The 19,028-nt window shown below is 43.2% G+C and overlaps 1 protein-coding gene across 4 annotated transcripts; it reads left to right on the forward strand.

Moving 5' to 3' along the window:
• Positions 1 to 887: 887 nt before the first annotated feature.
• PLCXD1 (phosphatidylinositol specific phospholipase C X domain containing 1) lies at positions 888 to 18,874 on the forward strand. Of its 4 annotated transcripts, XM_055701961.1 has the most exons (8): positions 2,011 to 2,342; positions 3,798 to 3,873; positions 4,035 to 4,177; positions 7,580 to 7,716; positions 10,819 to 10,947; positions 12,111 to 12,266; positions 15,821 to 16,004; positions 17,046 to 18,874. In XM_055701961.1, the coding sequence occupies exons 1-8, from the start codon at positions 2,147 to 2,149 to the stop codon at positions 17,336 to 17,338; spliced, it is 1,314 nt and encodes a 437-aa protein (XP_055557936.1). In that variant the 5' UTR covers positions 2,011 to 2,146; the 3' UTR covers positions 17,339 to 18,874. The 4 variants fall into 4 exon arrangements, with proteins under 4 accessions (XP_005438612.2, XP_055557937.1, XP_055557936.1 ...); XM_005438555.4 differs by lacking the exons at positions 2,011 to 2,342; positions 3,798 to 3,873 and adding an exon at positions 888 to 1,482; XM_055701962.1 differs by lacking the exons at positions 2,011 to 2,342; positions 3,798 to 3,873 and adding an exon at positions 1,715 to 1,915.
• The last annotated feature ends 154 nt before the right edge of the window (positions 18,875 to 19,028 follow it).

Below are 19,028 nucleotides of genomic sequence, written 5' to 3' on the forward strand. Positions count from 1 at the left end.
GATTGTGATCTTGGGACTAAACCAGCAGCAACTCTCTTGACATCTCTATTAATTCCAGTGCAAATTAAGAAGAACGGAGACCCAAACTCAGACTTGAAAGTGGGAATTTGGAGGGTTTGGAAATGTCTTGAGATTTTCTGATAGAGTATTTCCATTGAGGTAAGACCCAAAAGATTGTTTCCCCATCAGTCAGCAGGTATTTCACAGTACTATGGTGTAAAGTCCTCTTATAAATGCCTCGAGAATAAAATGTTTTGTGATTTCAGTTTCATGGTTCTTTTTGAGTTTTCTGTTATTCATTTCAAATCCACACAAAAATAGCTTTTAAATTTTCCTGTTCACAGTCATGTTTTCCCTACCAGCCCCAACAACTTCACACGGGTGTGTTTTACAAGACCAGAACCACATCTGGCTGTATTGTATTTCTTATGGTAGTGTCCAGAGTCTGTCTGGCTGCTGTTTTTTCACACCTCCACATCTTAACTTTCTAATTAGATGAAGAATTAGAGTCGAGTTTGATTTTTCCTCTGAATTTTTTCTGTTTGAAATACTTTCCCATATATTTCGTTCCATGAAGAGCACAGTGATACTTTTCCATAACTGCTCTCAGCCACTTTCTATCATGGAGATGCAAAACCCACACAGCCTTTAAATAGCATCTTTTTTTTCTTACCTTCTCCTTTGCTCTATTTCATCCCTTTTGGCATTTTGTCCTTTTTTTTGTAAGAGCTGATACATAAACAGCACTGAACTGTGGCATACCCCCGAAGCCCAGGCAGCCCTGCTGACCTGGGACTCACCAACGGGAACAACCCGGTTAGCTGAACGTTAACCTGCTCCAGCTGCTGTTGTTGGCACAGCAAGTTTTGCTCTGTGCATCACCACTGCCCTTCCTTTTGCTCTGCCCACAAGAAGGAGATCGTGAAAAAGGAGTATCTGGAAAATATATCCTCGCATTAAGGACGACACTGCAGCAGCCTGAATTTTCCCCTAGTCCTGACCATGCTGTGCTCCTGGAGCAGTCACATCCCAGCTCGCTGTAGGTGACCCTCTGGGTGGTCCTGTGGAGGAGACAGGGAAGTTAAATCTTCTCTATCCATTCTTTCCATCGGAGTTTCAGCTCACCATTCTTCATTTAGAGTAACCATGTGCTCTTGGAACAAGGAGGTGAACTAGGGGAGCTTCCACCACACTCTGGGAAGGCTGAGAAGGCATCCTGCTTCCAAAATTGCACCGAGGGCTTGCACGTTCACCCCTACATGCCATTTGCTCACTTATTTACCCCCTGCCTCCTTACACAGAAAAGCTTTTTGAGGAGCTTGCTTAGATTTCTGCAAGGTGCTGTAACAGACATGAGTGAATTTCACCACAGCCGAGGCAGGGGATGTGCAGGCTAAAGAGGAGGGAAAGAATTAATGAGTCGGGTATCAGCTCTGCAAACTGAAGAAATAGAAACTCCGTTGGACAAAGCAAGCGATTAAGGTACTTCACACATATTTATATATTTATGAATATATACTTTTATATAATACATATATTTATAATATAGATACATTAAAATACATAATCTATATAAATATATACGCGAAGCTTTTTTGCATTAATAGATTTTAAACGCAGCTGCGGGATGGTGACATGCGGTGGCTTGGTGCCCGCCCGGCCCCGCACGTTCCTCCCGCAGCAGTACACCCGCAGTCCACCGAGCGGCTCCCGGCTGCGCCGCCGGCACCTTGGCTTCACCAGAGCCACCTCCCGCTCCGTCCCCGTCCCTCCCGCCCCTCCCTCGCCTCCTGCAACCTGCGGTCACCGGGCAGGGCAGGGGCAGCCCCCGCCCGGGTGCGGGCAGCCGGGTGCGGGAGCTGAGCTCTGTGGGGCTTCCTGGAGAGCGGACATGGGGGCGAAACCGTCCGCTGGAGTAAGTACAACAATTAAAAAGAAACAAAAGGAAAAAAAAAATAAAGGGGGTGGGGGGGGAAGGGAGGGAGAAACGCGTGTCCGCGGAGGCGGCTGCGGCGGGGGTGGCGGGTGCTGAGCCCCCCGGCGGGGCTGGCAGCCGCTCCGCGCTCGGGCGCTGCGGGTACTTTCTCGTCACAGCGTTTCTTGTAATTCCCGTGACGTCAGTGGGCTTCTGGGTCGGCTGCAGCAAATGTTTCAATTATGTCATCATGAGGCGTTCGTTAATTCTGCCTCGCTGCCGGAGCTGCGCGGTGCCGGGCCGTGGCGCTGGCGGGGCGGTGGGTGCGAGTGCCGCCCGCGGGGGGCCCGCCCGGTGCGCCCTGTCCCGCGGGTCGGGCACGGCGATCGCTGGCGGCTGGCAGTTACTTGTTTCTTCTTGTGTCCCGGTAAGAGTCCTCAAAATGTAACTGCTGCCTGCACCGGGACCGCCTGAGGTCAGGTCAGGAAGCTGGCGTGAACAAGGGGAGTGGGAGTGCTTGTGGGGGGTTGACCAGGTGCCCACCAAAGCTGCTGCATCGCTCCCCTCCTCAGCTGGGCAGGGGGGAGAAAATGGAACACACGTCTGGTGGGTCGAGGTAAGGACAGGGAGATGGCCCAGCAATTACCGTCATGGGCAAAACACACTTGACTTGGGGAAATTAGTTTAATTCATTGCCATTCAAATCAGAAAAACCCCTCACACCTTCCCCGACCCCTCCCCTCTTCCCAGGCTTAACTTCATTCCCGATTTCTCCATCTCCTCCCCCGAGTGTGCAGGGGAACAGGGGATGGGGGTTGCACTCAGTTCATCACAGGCTGCTTCTGCTGCTTCCTCCTCCTCCTGCTCTTCCCCCGCTCCAGCCTGGGGTGCCTCCCAAAAGCAGCCCGAAGGATGCTGTGGGGAGAAGCAATCTCGGGACTGAACGGGCCAAGGTGCAGCAAAAGGGACCGGGGACCAGTGAGGATGTTTGGCAGAGCACAAAACCTGCACAAATACATACCTCACTGCCAGTGCTCTAGCAGGCAAGAAGGAACCATTCACAGTGACAGCTTTTAAAAAAAGGATTAAAAAGGAAGGTGTGATATTATTATAGGTAATCACTCTGCCATGATCTAAATTAAAGTGTCCCGCTACATAGCTGTGAAAAAATAGCCAAGGCCTTGAAAACAGTGAGGAGAAGGAAGGCTTTCATCCCCAAAACACCACCTGAACTTCAGGAACATCCTAGGAAAAAAACCCCAAACCCACAACAAAAAGGCATGAAGAACTTGTCTTCATGTTCTGCATCATCCAGGAGAATGTAAAATGAAAAATGAACAGGATACTCTAGCAGGCCTTGGTGATGACCATGATTTCTCAGATGGATTTTATCCACTGGCACTCCTGCATGACCACTGCAAATTTTGCAGAAGATCCCAGAGAGGCTTGTATTGTTCAGAAAGTTCTGACCAGACTGAAGTATTTGTGATCATGGGCTCAGTATGGGTAATAAGAACAGACATCAAGAGATTTCTCAGAACAGGGAATAAGAAGATGGAAGTTTTCCTCTCTGCCCCCAGAAGGCAGCATGACCTGACAATCCAATGTCCTGACTTCTTTGTTAAGGCTTTTTATAGAGGTATTGTGGCAGCTGAATTGATGCTTCAGGGTAAGTGTTCTCCAGCGACCTGAGGGTTGCAGACCCAGCCCCTGTCCCAGCTCTCCCATCAGTCCTGCTGCCATGCTCCTGGGGCTGCAAAGGGTCAGGGAACAGAGGTTGTTTCACACTGGAGGTAGGATGTCTCAGGAGCCAATGTAGATAGTAATTTCTCCATACCAATGAAGCTGCACATAGTTGTCTTGGCTCTGTTCTCTCTTTCAGTTCATCAGTTTACAAGCCTGAAGCCTGGAACCCTCCCTTGGTGTTGTGCTGGGAGACAGCTGTTACCACAAGCAGTGTATGCTGTGGCCGAGAAGCTCTTGATACCTTGCTTGATACTTGAAAGGAGGGCTGACATTTTATAGCGTGTATAAATCCATTCTACACGGGTGCAGTGGCATTAATTCAACCACAGTATATAGAATGGTTTATTCTTTTGCTTTTCTTTTTCCCTCCCAGAACACCCTATGAAGTCCTAGAGCAGGCACTGATGGAAGGCACTTTGCAAACCTCCATTCACATCTGCCATGGAAATGGTCAATGGATGTCACGATTACCAGAGAAGCTCTGGGATATTCCCCTCTATAACTTAGCTCTTCCAGGTAAAGATTCACTTTTGGTCTCCACTATTTTCTTAGCATGTTATTTAAGCTTTAGAACATCCTGTTTGTCCCATTTCAGGATGGCAACGTTTATGTTTATTACTTGGGTCACTGTGTGGGAGAAGGGCTTGGGGGAGGAGTTGTGTTATGTGTACATGTGTGTGAATGCTTCTGGTCTGTAAAGTTGTTGCACTGGAGGGGGAAAAAAGGAGATTTTTTTTTTTTTAAGGAAGGAAAGAAAGAGGGACATTTTGCAGTCCCTGTGCATCATCTTGTCAGGTCGGTGTTAATAATCTCAGCATTTGCTTATCTGGGCAGTGGTGAGATTTCCTAATCAGTTCTTGCCACTTCCTACATAATAAAGTGGTTCCAAAAGGAGAGAAATAACATTTTACCTGTCTTGGTAAATGGAGGTTGTGAAGGTGTGAAAAAAAGAGGATGAAGACTTTTAATGAACATACGGTTTTATTAATGTAGAGTATGATTTTTCTGCACGGCCCTGCTTATGAAAACTGGATTTATCCTATTATGGGTAAATACAGCTGTGCTATGGCTGGTGTCCTCATTGGCACTACATTCAGACCTGTGTATCATTAGCTTTTCTTTGGTCATATTATTGCTTCTCTCTGCTGCCTTGAATAGATGATTTGAAAAAAATACATGTTTCCCTCACTCTGTCCAAAGTAGCTACAGAGGAACCTGTTTTCACTTCACTGGTGTGTGGGGAGGCACTGGAGGACTGTCAGCTCTTCAATGATTCCCTTTGCCACCACAATGAAAATGGTGCTTAAGAAAAGTCCAGCTTCAGCATAGTATGTAGATGATTGTTTTATGTAGGCTACAGGATTGTAGGCTGACTTTAGCAAAGATGTGTATTCAGAGATATCTGGAAGTGTGAAGTCTTGTCTTCAGTGGGTGGAGCCCTGGGAGGACCTAGAACTGTGGTGGATTATTTTTTCCCCTGCCTTTTGTAAACTAATGGAGTGTGGAGTTTTGATTAAAGTTGAAACCCAGAAACTTATTTCATGGTGACTTCTTGGATGTGTAATTTAAATAGATGTTAACTTCAAAACGAGCACACCTCTGGTTTGGATAAAGCCTATGTAAGAGGACCTCAAAATAGACATCATAAAAAAAACCAATTGTATTTCTTATTTAACCATCAAGAGAAGAAAATAAGTATCTATCTTGTGCAGAAGAAAGAAGGTAATATTCTTCTCTTTTTTTTTCTCCTCTTTTTTCCCCCTTTTTTGTTCTTCTTGCAAAAATCCTTCAAAAAGTCAGTAGCATGCTCAGGTTTTTTTGGTTTTGGTTTTTTTTTTTTTTTTTTGTGGAAAAAGGAACCATGTTGTTTCTAAAAACCTTTCACAGTGGTGTTTCTTTAACATTGTAGAAAACTGAGAACCTGCTGAGGTGTGCCTTTGACTTCCTGGCTCTTCTAACAGTGACCTTGCTATTCTTGTGAATGTTTGTTGTTCTTGTGAATATGCCTGCATGGAGGACAGGCACAAAGAAAAGAACAGTTGAGCCCATTTCAGCAACCTTTTCGAGAGCACTGCAGGCTGTTAGCTTGCAAGATTTTGGTGGCTGTCCAGCTGACCTACAAAACTGGTCTAGCCCAGGTCAAAACAAAGGCAGATCAAGACCAACCAGGTCAAGACAGCTCTGGCAGGTTTTCAGAGGGAGCAATGACTGGAGGAAGCCCAGTTTGGAAGTGGAAGCTTATCTCAGATAAAGACAACAAGGCGTGCAAGAAACATGAGAGAGTGCATTCTGAGAGCATGACGAGGAGACAGAGGCAAGTCTCAGTAATTAGTGTTATGTTTGTACCAGGTTCAGCACAGTGCTGCTGGAGAGATGCTGCTTCAAGCTCTGAAGATACCTGGTTTGATGCTAGCTCCTTATCTTTGCATCATGTTTGTTGTGTCGTGGGTATACCCATCTTCCTTTCATTACTGTGACTCACTGACATTGCAAGAAGGCTCCTAAATAAAAGGTTACTATCTGTTTGCTGATTGGCATCAGTAGATGCAATGCCCATCGATGTAATCCTGTTCACTTCTCTCAGACTTGGATTTGGTCCATGGGTATTTAACAGTTTGACTCATGTCTTTTAAGACAAACTTCTTTGATTGCATGCCCTCATTATCAGTCTTCCATCTGCAGTGAGCTTGGTTTGGGTGTTTAAAATGGGAAGATAGACAGAAACCCAATTTTAAAAGGTGAAAAAATTGAGTGAGACATTAAACGATTACTGATAGTTTCAAAGAGTTTTCTTTATTTCAAATACAATCTTGTCCTTTCTCTTTGGCTACTAAAAATACTGCCTTTAGCACCAGTAAGACTGACTGTTCAAGAAGGCAGTTCCTAGCACCAGTGAACAATTTGTTTGACAGAAGACTTAACAAAATGATAGCAAATTCCTTGCTGATAGTCTGTACAGATCCCAGCAAGTCACTCTGCAGCAGTGTTAGCTTTTCTTATTGATGCTTTATAAAATTAGAAGAAATAATGAACAGAAAAAGTTACCAAAATCACTTATTGCCTGTCCTGAAGAAATGGTGAGTTGAAACAGAGCTGCGTCTAAACACGATGCAAGAGATGGGTCAGATTTATTAAGACTTCAAAGAAGTAAAATATTTGAGCAGGCTGTACCTGGCTCTGATGCTTAGCCTGCCTCTATGTAATTCCCTGGGCTGGAAAGAGTCAAGTAATTTTTGAATTCCACCAAAGGTGGATCTTGTTCATCTATCATATGTAAACATAGACTTGGATTTGCCTCTGAAACCTTCAAGCTCCCACCTCTTACATTCTTTCTGTAGGGGGATGTGGGTGTTTTGTTCAGGGAGGGCATTTTAACCAGATATTTAAGATATAAATGCTTAAAGTGCCACGTTAGGAGTTGGTCCAGTCAAAGGTTTAAGATGGATTTCTGCTTTCAGTCATGTTTTCCTGTGCAGAGATGATGGGATTGGAGTATGAAATCCTGCATTTGGGCAACTCTGAAAACAGTACGAAGTCTAGATAAATTCAGTCTTAAGCTGTTTATTCCCTGAAAAAAAGCGGATTTTCACATCAAGGTAATTATTTCAGTGGAAGATGATAGTTAAAACAGGTCATTATATTGTGGTTTGAGGCAAACAACAATGATGTGCAGTTTAGACGGGGACTGCTTTATTGAAAAGTCTCAGTGCCTTCCCTTCACGAGGATTTCACACTAACCTTAACCTCTGTAGAAGAGCCCACCTTTCTGCTGTAACTACATAGGCTGTCAGGCAATATAGGTGAGTGATTTGGAAATGGGGTGGCATGTCAGGTGTGTGCATGCAATACAACTGTGTATTGTAGTCTTGAGTAGTTAAGAAATGACATTTTCTGTACATTTATTTTTGTATTCTACAGGGAGTCATGACACTATGACCTACTGCTTGGATAAAACCTCTGATATTAGTGGCAATGAATCCAAGCTGGTGAAGTTTTTAAACAAATGTATGCCCTGCATTGTGCGCCCCATTATCATGAAGTGGTCTACAACACAGGTAACTGTTATCTAGCATTCTTATCATGCCTGGGCAAAGTTGAAGCTTGTGCTGCAGTGCTCAGTGGTCACACCCTCCCATGCACAATGGAAGAGTAGCCTGCTGCCCAGAAATACCTGTACTCATGAGATACTGTGCCCAGGTGTTGTGGTTTAACCCCAGCCAGCAACTAAGCCCCACACAGATGCTCACTCATTCCCCCTTGGTGGGATGGGGGAGAGATTTGGAAGGGTAAAAGGGAGAAAACTCGTGGGTTGAGGTAAAGACAGTTCAATAGGTAAAGCAAAAGCCACGCACTCAAGAAAAGCAAACCAAGGAATTCATTCCCCACTTCCCGTTGGCAGGCAGGTGCTCAGCCATCCCCAGGGAAGCCAGATCATAACGGTTACTTGGGAAGACAGACACCATCACTCTGAATGTCCCTCCCTTCCTCCTTCTTACCCCAGCTTTTTATTGCTGAGCATGGCCCCATCTGGTATGGGATATCCCTTGGGTCAGCTGGGGTCACCTGTCCCAGCTGTGCCCCCTCCCACCTCCTTGTGCACCCCCAGCCCCCTTGCTGGTGACGTGAGGTGCAGAAAAGGCCTTGGTGCTGTGTGACCACTGCTTGGCCATAGCTGAAACATCCCGGTGTTATCATTGCTGTTTTTCAGCACAGATCCAAAACATAGCCTCATACTAGCTACTGTGAAGAAAATCAGCTGCACCCCAGCCAGAACTAGCACATTCGAGTGTGAGATAGGTGCCATATGTACTCAAGAAAGATCTTCTTTTGCAGGGAAAAAGCATGTAGATGAGGCAGGGGTGATACATGACAAAGATGCTGCTTAAAGCTGACCACTTGTGCTAGAAACTCGTCTTCTTTTTCACATGTATTGTTGTTATAAATAACATTTAATATTACTGTAATCAAAAGAGGTTTTTCTCTTGCATTTTTTCCAGAAGGTAATGCTTGTCATTTTTGCTGTCACTGTTGTGTGAGACGTCAGTTTTCCCCACCTATATTGTCTTAAGTATTTCACCCAGTATCAGAGACAACAATCTTGTTGAAGGGAATTTTTTTTCTATAAAGATTAAAAGAATGAAGGTGTGGTCCCTCATGTAAGGTTTAGTTAATTTTAAAAAATGTCTAAATGTTAAGCTAGTAGTGATCTCTTTGTTCCTCACAAGCGTATGTTCAAGACAAAGTGGAGTATTGTGATTTAAGCTAGATCTTTTGAAGATTTTTCTACACAACCAGCTTTCCTGGCATCAAAGAGGTACCAAAAAACTTTCCACTTTTGTTCTTGCTGAAGGAGTAGTTAATTATTAGGGAATTAAAGCTGAATAACTGATAAATAATTGTGCCTAGGCTTCTTTTGTTGTGTTTGAGCAGCCCTGGCAAACTGGAGTCCTCGATAGTACCAGGCATCCAGCATGTAATGGCAGCAGTGAGTTGACATGGAAAGGCACTTGCTTAGCAGAGTGCCGTGTTTTGGGCTGCTTTTTGCTTTGGGACTTAAGCCGATGAAAGATTTAGATACCTCCTGCCTTGTGCATTGCTGGCCAGCGAAGAGACACTGCTGGTGACAAACAAGCTCCTTATACCATTATAGTAATTTTCTGGTCCAAACCCAGTGTGTTAGGTGGGAAGCAGCCCGGTGCCGATCGGAAAGAGGCATGGCTGCAATCCTGCCCTTCCTTAGCTCTGCCGTACTTGAGTTATCTTTGTCAGGAGGTGACTCCACCTGTGGTATCCAGAACAGGCATCAGGGAACCCTACTGATGGTGGGGCCCACAGGTTTTTGGGTGGCCCGGTGCCTAGGAGGCAGTGCCTGGCTTAGGTGCTGGCTGTTGTGGGTGTCATTCTAGCTGCTCAAATTTTTTCTGTGCAATGGCTGATGTCAGGTGTGCAACTTCCATGCGTGCCCTGGATGTCTGGTGTGAGATTGCAGCACTGGGCAGCGTCGCTCCCCAAGGCTTCCCAATTTTGCGCTTGGGAGGCAACGTTTACACTGTCTAATTCAGTATCCAAACCCAGGGGACTAATCAGAGAGTCTAATTTGTCTTGTTTTACCATGCAGTCCACAGAAAGAAATTAATTTATCCAAAGGGCAGTTCAGAGCAGCTGTTTGGGCTGCTCCCCAGCCCTGCAGCTCAGGCACAGCCTGGGGAGATTAAATTCCTGTCCTAAGAGCAGAAAGGTAGATTGGCTGAAGGGTGAGCATCCTCCCACGTTGTAAGCATCTTAAGCTCTGTCTTGGCCCTAAAGCTATGAATGTGGTTATTCAGGTGCAACGCTTTTTATTGATTTAGTTTTCGCTGAATCCTTTCTGACTTAAATCACTACAGCGTATGCTTTCTGAAACCTGAAAGTGTTGAACTGAACATAGCAGGTTGAACTGAGACAAATTAGTGTTTAAATGTATTTAATTAAGTTTATTCTATTTTCTTGATTCTATATCAAGAGAGCCTTGATATAGTTTAGAGACATCATTTGGGTGTTTTTGCCTGGGAAACTCAGCTTTATCACCTGTTTCATTCAGCCTTCAATACCAGTAGAAAAATTCAGAAGGAAGTGGAAAATAGAGGAGGACCTCTGTTTTGCAGGGTTTCTACAGGTTAATTCAAACTTTTAAAGAGACTTTATCTTGAAAAAGAACAATAGCCAGTAGTTTTTTCTATTTTTGTTTTTCCTTCTGTTGGTGATGAGTGAGCTCCACAGAGACAACCATGGTAAAGTCTTTGATCTAACAAAATAAATACAGCATTTCTAAGGTGCTGATCCTGCAGTTTTTGTTCATATGAATAGTCTTGTGAAGACCGATCATGTATTTACCTACAGGTTAATGGATCTTTAACTTTCAGAACACAACAGGGGCAGAGGTCTGAGAAATCTACTCTGTTGCTGCAGCATATACCTCAGGGAAATTGGGATCCCTCTTGTCAGAGAGTAAAATACTTCAAAGCTGCAACTTTGTTCTATATAGTGCCACTTTAAAGATGAAAGACCTGTGAAAAATGTCATCGGGTTCCCTTCATACACACTTTTCAGCTTCCTAAGCTACAGGAACAAATCTCTTACAAGCTCTCAGGACCTTTGTCTTCTGTTTCACCTTCCAGGTGCTGACTGTGACGGAGCAGCTTGAGGCAGGAGTTAGGTATCTAGATTTCAGGATTGCCCACAAGGCTAACGATCCTTCTGCGAATTTGTACTTCGTGCATATGGTTTACACAACCATTACTGTACAGGTATTGTCCTTACCTTTTGGGATGGCTATAAAAACAGTGCTGTTTCTTTTATTTAAGAGCCATCGTAATCTGAAAATGCTGCCCCAAGGTCTTCTGAGTAGGTTATTTGCTTTCCTAATGTGAGGACTTCAAACTAGAGAAAATCAGCAGGGGTGGAAGCTAGTTCCAGCAGCTGCAAGTGAGACCGGATCATCAATCAGTTCCTCATCCTCAAACTGGAGTCGCTGTGCCTTGCTTTTAAATGCCTAGCCCCTGCCAAGTGCCTGATGTGTCTGGAGTTTATCTTGTGTTGTCCCAGGATGCTAACAAAGGCAATCCTCTTTCCCTGGTAAGGAAAGAAGCATTAAAGAGAAGAAGGTATTAAAAGCCCCAAAAATCTCAGAAACACTTCTTTTTTTGAGGAAAAAGTATTTCACTGAAAGACAGAGAGACTCAAGTCTGGATCCCATGATCAAATTACTGTCAGCTGCTGTGAAGAAACCACTGTGAGTTGCTCTTTGCATGTGCTCTGTCACTGTGGAGTAGTTTACATCTTTCCATTTGCTGGGACCTGCACAGCCAGCTAGTGCAGCTTTTCATTTGTAGACTAAGTGGCTAAACTTCAATTTCATGCTCGTGAGTCTGAACCCTTCGTATGCTGAGATTTCATGGTGACTGGCATGCTCATGTAAACAGTTAGACATAGTGCCCGACTAATTACATACGGTCTTCAAGAAATTGTCATTGCCCATAATAAATGTGGAAAATGGGTCCATTTTTACAAAATTAAAAGTATTTAAGCAAGCACAGAACTTTTCCATTTTTGAGTTTGCCACTAATATGCTGTTTGTCCTTAAAAAAGCTTGGGGAGATGGATTTACCGGTAACCTGCCTCTAGGCAGTAGGAGATTCATGGATATGATCAAAATACAAAGCTGTTAAGTGTGGTGTGCTACAACCACATTTAGAGCAAACGAGTGCAGACCTGCAGAAAGTAGGTTTTCCTGGTGTGTGTCTCTCTGGACCACCTTGGGGGCAGTCAGGTGGCCATCCTCCAGAAACCTACGCCAGTTTTCATCATTGTGATTGCAAGTCTACCCTAACATCAATGCTGTGTTAGTTTTATGTCCTTCCCCCTGCACAGCACAGAGGATTTTCTAAGTTGCCATGACTCTCTCTTGTAGGATATTCTGTGGGAAGTGTTAAGGTGGTTGGAAACTCATCCTCAGGAAGTTGTTATCTTAGCCTGCAGGAATTTTGATGGATTAACCAAGAAACTTCATTGTCTTCTTATTGCCTGTATAAAAGAGATTTTCCAGTGTAAACTCTGTCCCAGAAATGTAAGTATGAGGTCCTTTTTTCACCCCTCCTTTTTTAAGAATTAAAATTAGAATTAAATTTGACTGTCATGTCTGTTGAGTTATGGGGCAATAGTAGGGAGACAACTGTCATCCTGTCTGAGTTTTGTTTTTTTTTTTTAAAAAAAATAGGTGTGTGTTATGAATGCAGTCCATACTATATTTATAGAATTCAAAGAATCCATTTTCTGCCTTTTCACAGCACTAATTTTAAGTGGTCTCTTTTCCCAAGTAACAAGTGATAGGACGAGAAGAAATGGAAATGGCCTCAAGTTGCACCAGGTGTGGTTTAGATTGGATATTAGGAAAAAATTTCTTCACTGAAAGGGTTGTCAAGCATTGGAACAGGCTGCCCAGGGAGGTGGTTGAGTCACCATTCCTGGAGGTATTTAAAAGACATGTAGATGTGGTGCTTAGGGACATGGTTTAGTGGTGGACTTGGGAGTGCTGGGTTATCAGTTGGATTTGATGATCTTAAAGGCCTTTTCCAACCTAAATGATTCTATGATTTTATGATATTTTAGGTTGGAAGTGACCTCTGGAGGTCATCTGGCCCAACCACACTATGCAAAGCAGGACCAGCTTCAAAGTTATGTTGAGCTGTGTCCTACCCTTTCTTGAATATCTCAGAGGATGAGATTCCACAACTTTTCTCCACAGCCTGGTCCAGCATTTGACCACTCTCATGATAAATGTGTTTTCCTTATCTATCTGATCAGAATCTCTCTTGCTGTAACTTGTGTCCACTGACACAGTTCATCTTTCTGCTATGCATATCTGAGGAGTCTTCTGTACATCTGCATGTTAGGCTTGTCCATAGTCTTCTCTTCTTCATGCTGAACAGATCCAGCTCTCTCAGTCTGTCCTTGTGTGTCATGCTCCAGCCTCTGCTTGCTCTGGTTGTTGTACGCTGCTGGACTCACTCCAGCATGTCAGTGACTTCTTTGTACTGGGGAAGCCCCAGCTGGAGACAGTACTTGAGATGCAGTCCCATGACTGCTGGATAGAAGGGAAGAACTCATCTTGGCTTGCTGCTGTGCCTTTTCTAATACAGCGCCGTCTGCAATTGGTCTTTGCCACACGCTGCTGGCTTGTGTCCAGCTTGGTGTCCACTAGGAACCCCAGGTCCTTTTCTGCAAAGCAGGTTTCTAGCCAGTTGCCCCTAGTCTGTCGTGCTGTGTGGGGTTAGTTCGTTCAGACGCAGGACTTTGCGTTTGCCTTTGCTAAGCTTCCTGAGGTTCCTGTCAGCCCACATCTCCAGCCTGTTGAGGTTCCTCTTAATAGCATCTCTGCCCTCCGTGCGTTTCTGGTGGCACTGACTTTCTTTCCTGGACTTGAGCTGGAGCTGACCTTCTGACCAGCCTAATATGCCTTCAGTCACCCAAAGCTCCAGAAAAGCCTTAATTGAAATAATCAGAAATTATTTGATTGCTAAATTTTAGAAGTTGAGATTTTTAACATCCCCTTTTTCTACAAGGTGCGGGAACTTTTCATAGTTAAACAATTAACATTTCAAAGATACACAGGAACAGAGGGTTTTCTCTGGAGATGTGAGGGGTACAGGATAATGATGACCCTGTTTGCGATTTGAATTCAGCCTTTGAAGCTGGTGTATCAGTAACGGGTGAGTATTACCATTTCAAAGCATTTTGTACAGCAGAGTTAAAATAGAACAATTCTCAGCAAAACTAGGGGATTCTGAATATTCAGGCCTCAGCTGAATAACTGAAGACCTAAGTGACACTGTTTTATTGTTTCCCCAAATAACCTGAGTGCGTAAATCATGGATGAGCAGAGCAGTACTGGAGAAGGCAGTCAAATTTGCTTTCAGACACATGGCCGGCTCTTAAAAATAAGTTATTAGCTGCAAAAGGGGCAAGCTGCTGATAGTTTGTTGAAGAAAGGTGATGAATTAATGGTTTGAGATCGTCTGACTGAAGACAGAAGAACATTTCCTAGTTGTGCCCAGGGGGAGGGAGGAAGGGCACTGGAGAAGAGGGAAGCCAAGTACTTCCCTCCAGCAGGAAGACTTTATTTTTATGGGGTCTATGACCAGCACAATGGATCTTACCATTTTTGCAAGCGATAGCGTTGCAGGTTAGGTAGCTGTGGTTTTTTTCAGGATTGCAGATTCAGATTTAACATCAACTAACCATGTGCTGGCTCACTTATTCTAAAATAATCTGGTACCTACTGTCTTTCAAGACTGCAGCTCTGTTGAAAGAGTCAAAGTATTTAGGAAGCAACTGCTAACTGTATGTAGTACTGGCACAGGCCACAGCGTGACAACATCACATTGTGTTTAAAATTTTAATTGCCTTAACTATCAAGGTGTCTTCCTTTGATCTGGATTACTAGGGTTGAAAAATCCCTTGTTAGACACCTGCAGTTTCACTTCTGCTTTGTTTGCAAAATAAGCACCTGTGCTCATGTACACACTTCTGGTAACGTTTCTTTGGCTTCTATCCCACACCTTTTTTTTTTTTTTTTTTTTTTTTAAGAGGTTCCAGCTTTAGCAAGGCAGCTGGAATAAAGCAAAGGCTTCTGTCAAACACAGATTTTTGTAGTTTGAGTAGCTTGTGTCTTAATTTTGCAGTATTTTCTGACTTAATTGGGGCTTGCACTCTCTCTTTCTTAGATGAAGATGGATTCCCATGTTCATTCAACCCTTGGCTGTCTTCAAAGATTTACATAAAATATTTTCAACTGCCTTTGGCTTTTATTTTAATTAATAAGTTAACTGGAACATCAAAAAGCCACCATTTCCTTTTCACAGGCAACAGACACAGCTTTTAACCACAACATTCTTAAAAAAACAATACCTGTTAAGTATGTTGGTTTTGCAAATAAAACTAGTCAGAGGGCCTCGGTTCTGTCTGATGGTAAGTTGAGGACTGGAAAATGTCATTTCATATTGAAGCACCTAACAGACCTGCTTCAGCCCATCTGTCAGTCTAACAAGGTTTTACTCAAGTCTTCCCCTCTCCCAATCCAAAATGTTTGGAGTATCCCAATTGCAGAAACTTTCTACTTGGAGAAATGAGAATTGACATCTCTCTTGAAGACTTATATTTCAAGTCTTAAGCAGTTCAATTCTGTTTGATGGCTACAGCAACAAATTTGGACCAATGTGGGGAATTTGCCAAAATTATTCCTGCTTCTTTGTGTCTGTATTCCTACGTGTTTCCCCCCTCCTTTCACCAAATGGCCTGTCTCTTCTTCTTCCAACAAATTTTCAGCAGCAGTATGTGCACAAGGGCCACCACGGGGATGATTTCTCTTTACACGGCTGTAAGACCTTGAGTTTACTTTACCATAGTTTAATTCTTTGAGGAAAGGAGGAATCTGCTGAAGTTCCCAGGCTCCTATTGCCTTTGCAGCTTGTAACCCAGCCAGTCACCTACCAGACTGTATGCATAAGAGCTTTATTTGAACTGAATCTGTGCCTCTCTGCCAAGGCTATGTCACACATCAATATCTGAACTTTGGGAACACTGCCGTATTGTTGACTTCAGTCTGGGTATGCTTTCTCCTAGGTGGTGCCGACGCTGCGGACCATGTGGCAGCGTGGCCATCAGGTTATAGTCTCGTACGAAGAGGATGGGGAAGTGGACAAGCACCGTGAGCTGTGGCCAGCAATCCCATACTGGTGGGGAAACAAAACCGCCACTCGCGCTCTCATCCAGTATTTAGAGCGCATGAAGCAGGTGGGCCGTCCAGGTAGGCACAGGGAGTCGCTCGGAGGAAACAAGGGGCGTGTACAGCAACGCAAAACAAATAGGGAGTCGGGATGTTAGGGGATATAACCACTCTGCACGCTGGGTGCACGAGGTGCCTGTGCTGCTGAGGGCTCTGCCCACCCATGGGCGAGAGCAATGTTCCTCTTTGGTGGTGTGAATACATGAGTCAGTGTAGGTCACATGTATAGCCTATATAAATTGTGGCAGCCGCTTCACTTGCGAGATCCTGTGGAAAAGAAGCCCTCGGCACAGACCAGCTCGCTGGTGCTGTCTTGCCTGTCTCACAGGTAGGCGACTGCTCCCTCAATCCAGCACTTGCCGCTTTAGGCAGCGCTGACGATGAGGGGAATGCATTATGCTAGACTCATTGTGAAAAGAAACCCCTACGCGAGTGGTGTGTGAGGGCTGTAGCTACGTCAGGAAATGGCAACACTCAAGGATGCTGGTGTGGTCTTAAGCTGAAAGAGGTTCCGTTTGTAACCTCTGGCGCAGCTCTGTGATGTGGATGCATGGGGTGATGAAGAGCAGAACTGCTTCAAAAGCACACAGTTCGGCCAGAGGAAAGCGCTCATGTAGGTACACTCTGTGTTCCCGTCCGTCATGGGGGAAGGCTAAGCATTTGGAAGCAACCCTTGCAGAAACAAACATAATTTAAAATTTTATTTTATTATATATATATAATATATATAATAATGATAAATTTAAAAAAAAATGCAGCAAAACACATAAGTTACAAAAGAGGATTAATTAGTGCAGAACCTTCAGTCTGCAATGGATAATTTAGATAAATTTAGCTAAACTGGAATGGTTCAAAATCAGGCTTGGTTCAGTAACTGTTTACTACAGTCGGCAGTTGCAACAGGGGGAGACAGGTCTACAGAAACAGTTCTAGGGATATGAATAATAGAGTGTGAATTTAGTATTTTAATGATTCCCAGAGGAACAAGATCTGGAGTTACTGCAATGCTGAACAGCTTCTCCTTAACGGAATATTTAACATGTTGCCCGATTTTTGTTTCAGAAAAATTCTTTGTAGCGGGGATTAACCTTACTGAAAATTTAAGGTATATTCTTGTACACCCATTTGGATCATTGAAGAAAATGACACTCCGGAGTCTTCCATGCTTGAAAATCTGGATAAAGCAGCAGTATCCAGGACCAAAAAAAGAATGTGTTAACATCATTGCTGGAGACTTCATAGGAAACCATGATTTTGTTAAAGATGTGATAGAACTCAACACAAAAATTAATCCTCCGTTACACTGTCAAAGTAAAGGGACTGGAACAAATAGCATTTCATTCTCAGCTTCTTAACCTGTGAAAAGCTGAAAAGGCTTTGTCTGCGTTTAATATGCCCTGGTTTAAACATCCTGGATCCCATAAAGGGCCAAGTAGCTTAAACCAGGGAAGTTTTAAATACTCAGTAAGAAAAGTGCTCTCAGCATCATCAGGATTTCAAGGCCTTTTCACAGAAAAGAGAGCAGGCAGACCTTGCTGAAATCTCTATGGCACAGCTATAGTTTACCTGGAGGTGCTTAGATTCTGTAGTGGTTGTCAATATTGGAAGTCCCAAGAGCTTAACCTTATTTTACATACGTGAAAGGAGAAATATGTCAGTAGCTGCATGAATTATCTTGTGGTAAGATTTTATCTTTCTTACAATTGTAAAGATATTCTGCAGTACTTGCAATCCCAATTCTCAGTCTTTTAGGTCAGTGTGAAACTGACTTGTTTTCATAGTTCATGTTAAATATACAAAAATAACAGTTTCAAAATATTTCTGATAGATCAGATACTGTATTAACCCTATTTGATGTATTTTTTTATATACACACAATACATCGTTAAAACTAGAGATCTAGAAGCAGCTGTACTGTTGATGTGTGCTGAGTATCAGTTGTGAGCCCCTTTACCAACAGGGTAGTAAAAAAATTCTTTAGGATTTATAAGAGGTATTTGAACACCTACCTCTTTTTATCACTCATTCCGGTACTGCAGTGATAAAGATGCCAAAACTAGGCCCCTAGGCAGTTTTGTCTGTGGTAATGAAAACTGTTTTATTAGGTGTTGCCAAAATATGCCTTATGTTGAAAATACATATGAAGCAAATTCCTTATCTAAACTCATACTGCTCTAGAAATAGATTCTTGGCTTCTGTCATGCTCATTTGGGGATTCATGCCTGGTCTTTCATTTAGCTTTTTTAGTAGCTCTGTAACTATTTTTCCTCTCAATAAGCAGGTTTTGCTTATGTAAAAACTAAGGGGTTTATGCTGTTTGCCACTGCATATTAATCCCATTTTTGTATTTTTTTTAAATGAACTGTGCAGTAACAGATGATTGTGAAGAGAAATGGCAAGCATTGGGACTAAAATAAAAACAGGCATTGTGTAAAGTTCACTATGCAGCTTCACCAACATACTTCAATTTTAGATGCATTCTATACGCAAAAGCTGAGTTCAGATGGCTAGCAAAGATGTTAATGTTTGCAGAAGCTTTAAATCAACTGCTACTTGACATTGGATCAAACTCACCCTAGACTTCTCAGCATGAAAGGCTAGTACGCTACCTCCTTATGCAATCTCTGGCAACTGCAGAATATGTAGGAGTAAAAACCTAAACATTAAACTTAGAAAGAAGACTTTCTAAATGCTTTTTTACAGTACTTTTTATCCTTGTTCTTACCTCTACATACTTCATACTGAGCATTCAGTTTTGATTTTTTTTGGAGTCACTACCTGCATGAAGTGTTATATTCTACATACCGAGAATGTTTTTCTGCCTGTCTTTTGTACCCTCGAGTGGCTTGTTACTCTACCTAATAAAACTTGATCTCTCTGTGTAATATGGACTGAAATAGTTTTGCCTCCCCTTTCTGTGTTTTATTGGTTCCCAGTAGTAATTCTTAACTCAAGTAATGAATCAGGTTTGGTTTTTTTTTTTCTTCCCCTTTGTGAAATAACTTAACAGAAAATCCATGGTCTGCTGTACCTTAAATGTTTTCT

Source organism: Falco cherrug, chromosome 2 (genome assembly GCF_023634085.1).
Source record: "Falco cherrug isolate bFalChe1 chromosome 2, bFalChe1.pri, whole genome shotgun sequence".
Classification (NCBI taxonomy): domain Eukaryota; kingdom Metazoa; phylum Chordata; class Aves; order Falconiformes; family Falconidae; genus Falco; species Falco cherrug.

Coding starts and splice junctions, on each gene's coding strand:
- PLCXD1 (XM_055701961.1), top strand. CDS start 2,147: ATGTTTCAATTATGTCATCATGAGGCGTTCGTTAATTCTGCCTCGCTG. Junction 3,874..4,034: donor CAGCTGTTACCACAAGCAGT/GTATGCTGTGGC, acceptor TTTCCCTCCCAG/AACACCCTATGAAGTCCTAG. Junction 7,717..10,818: donor TGAAGTGGTCTACAACACAG/GTAACTGTTATC, acceptor TTCACCTTCCAG/GTGCTGACTGTGACGGAGCA.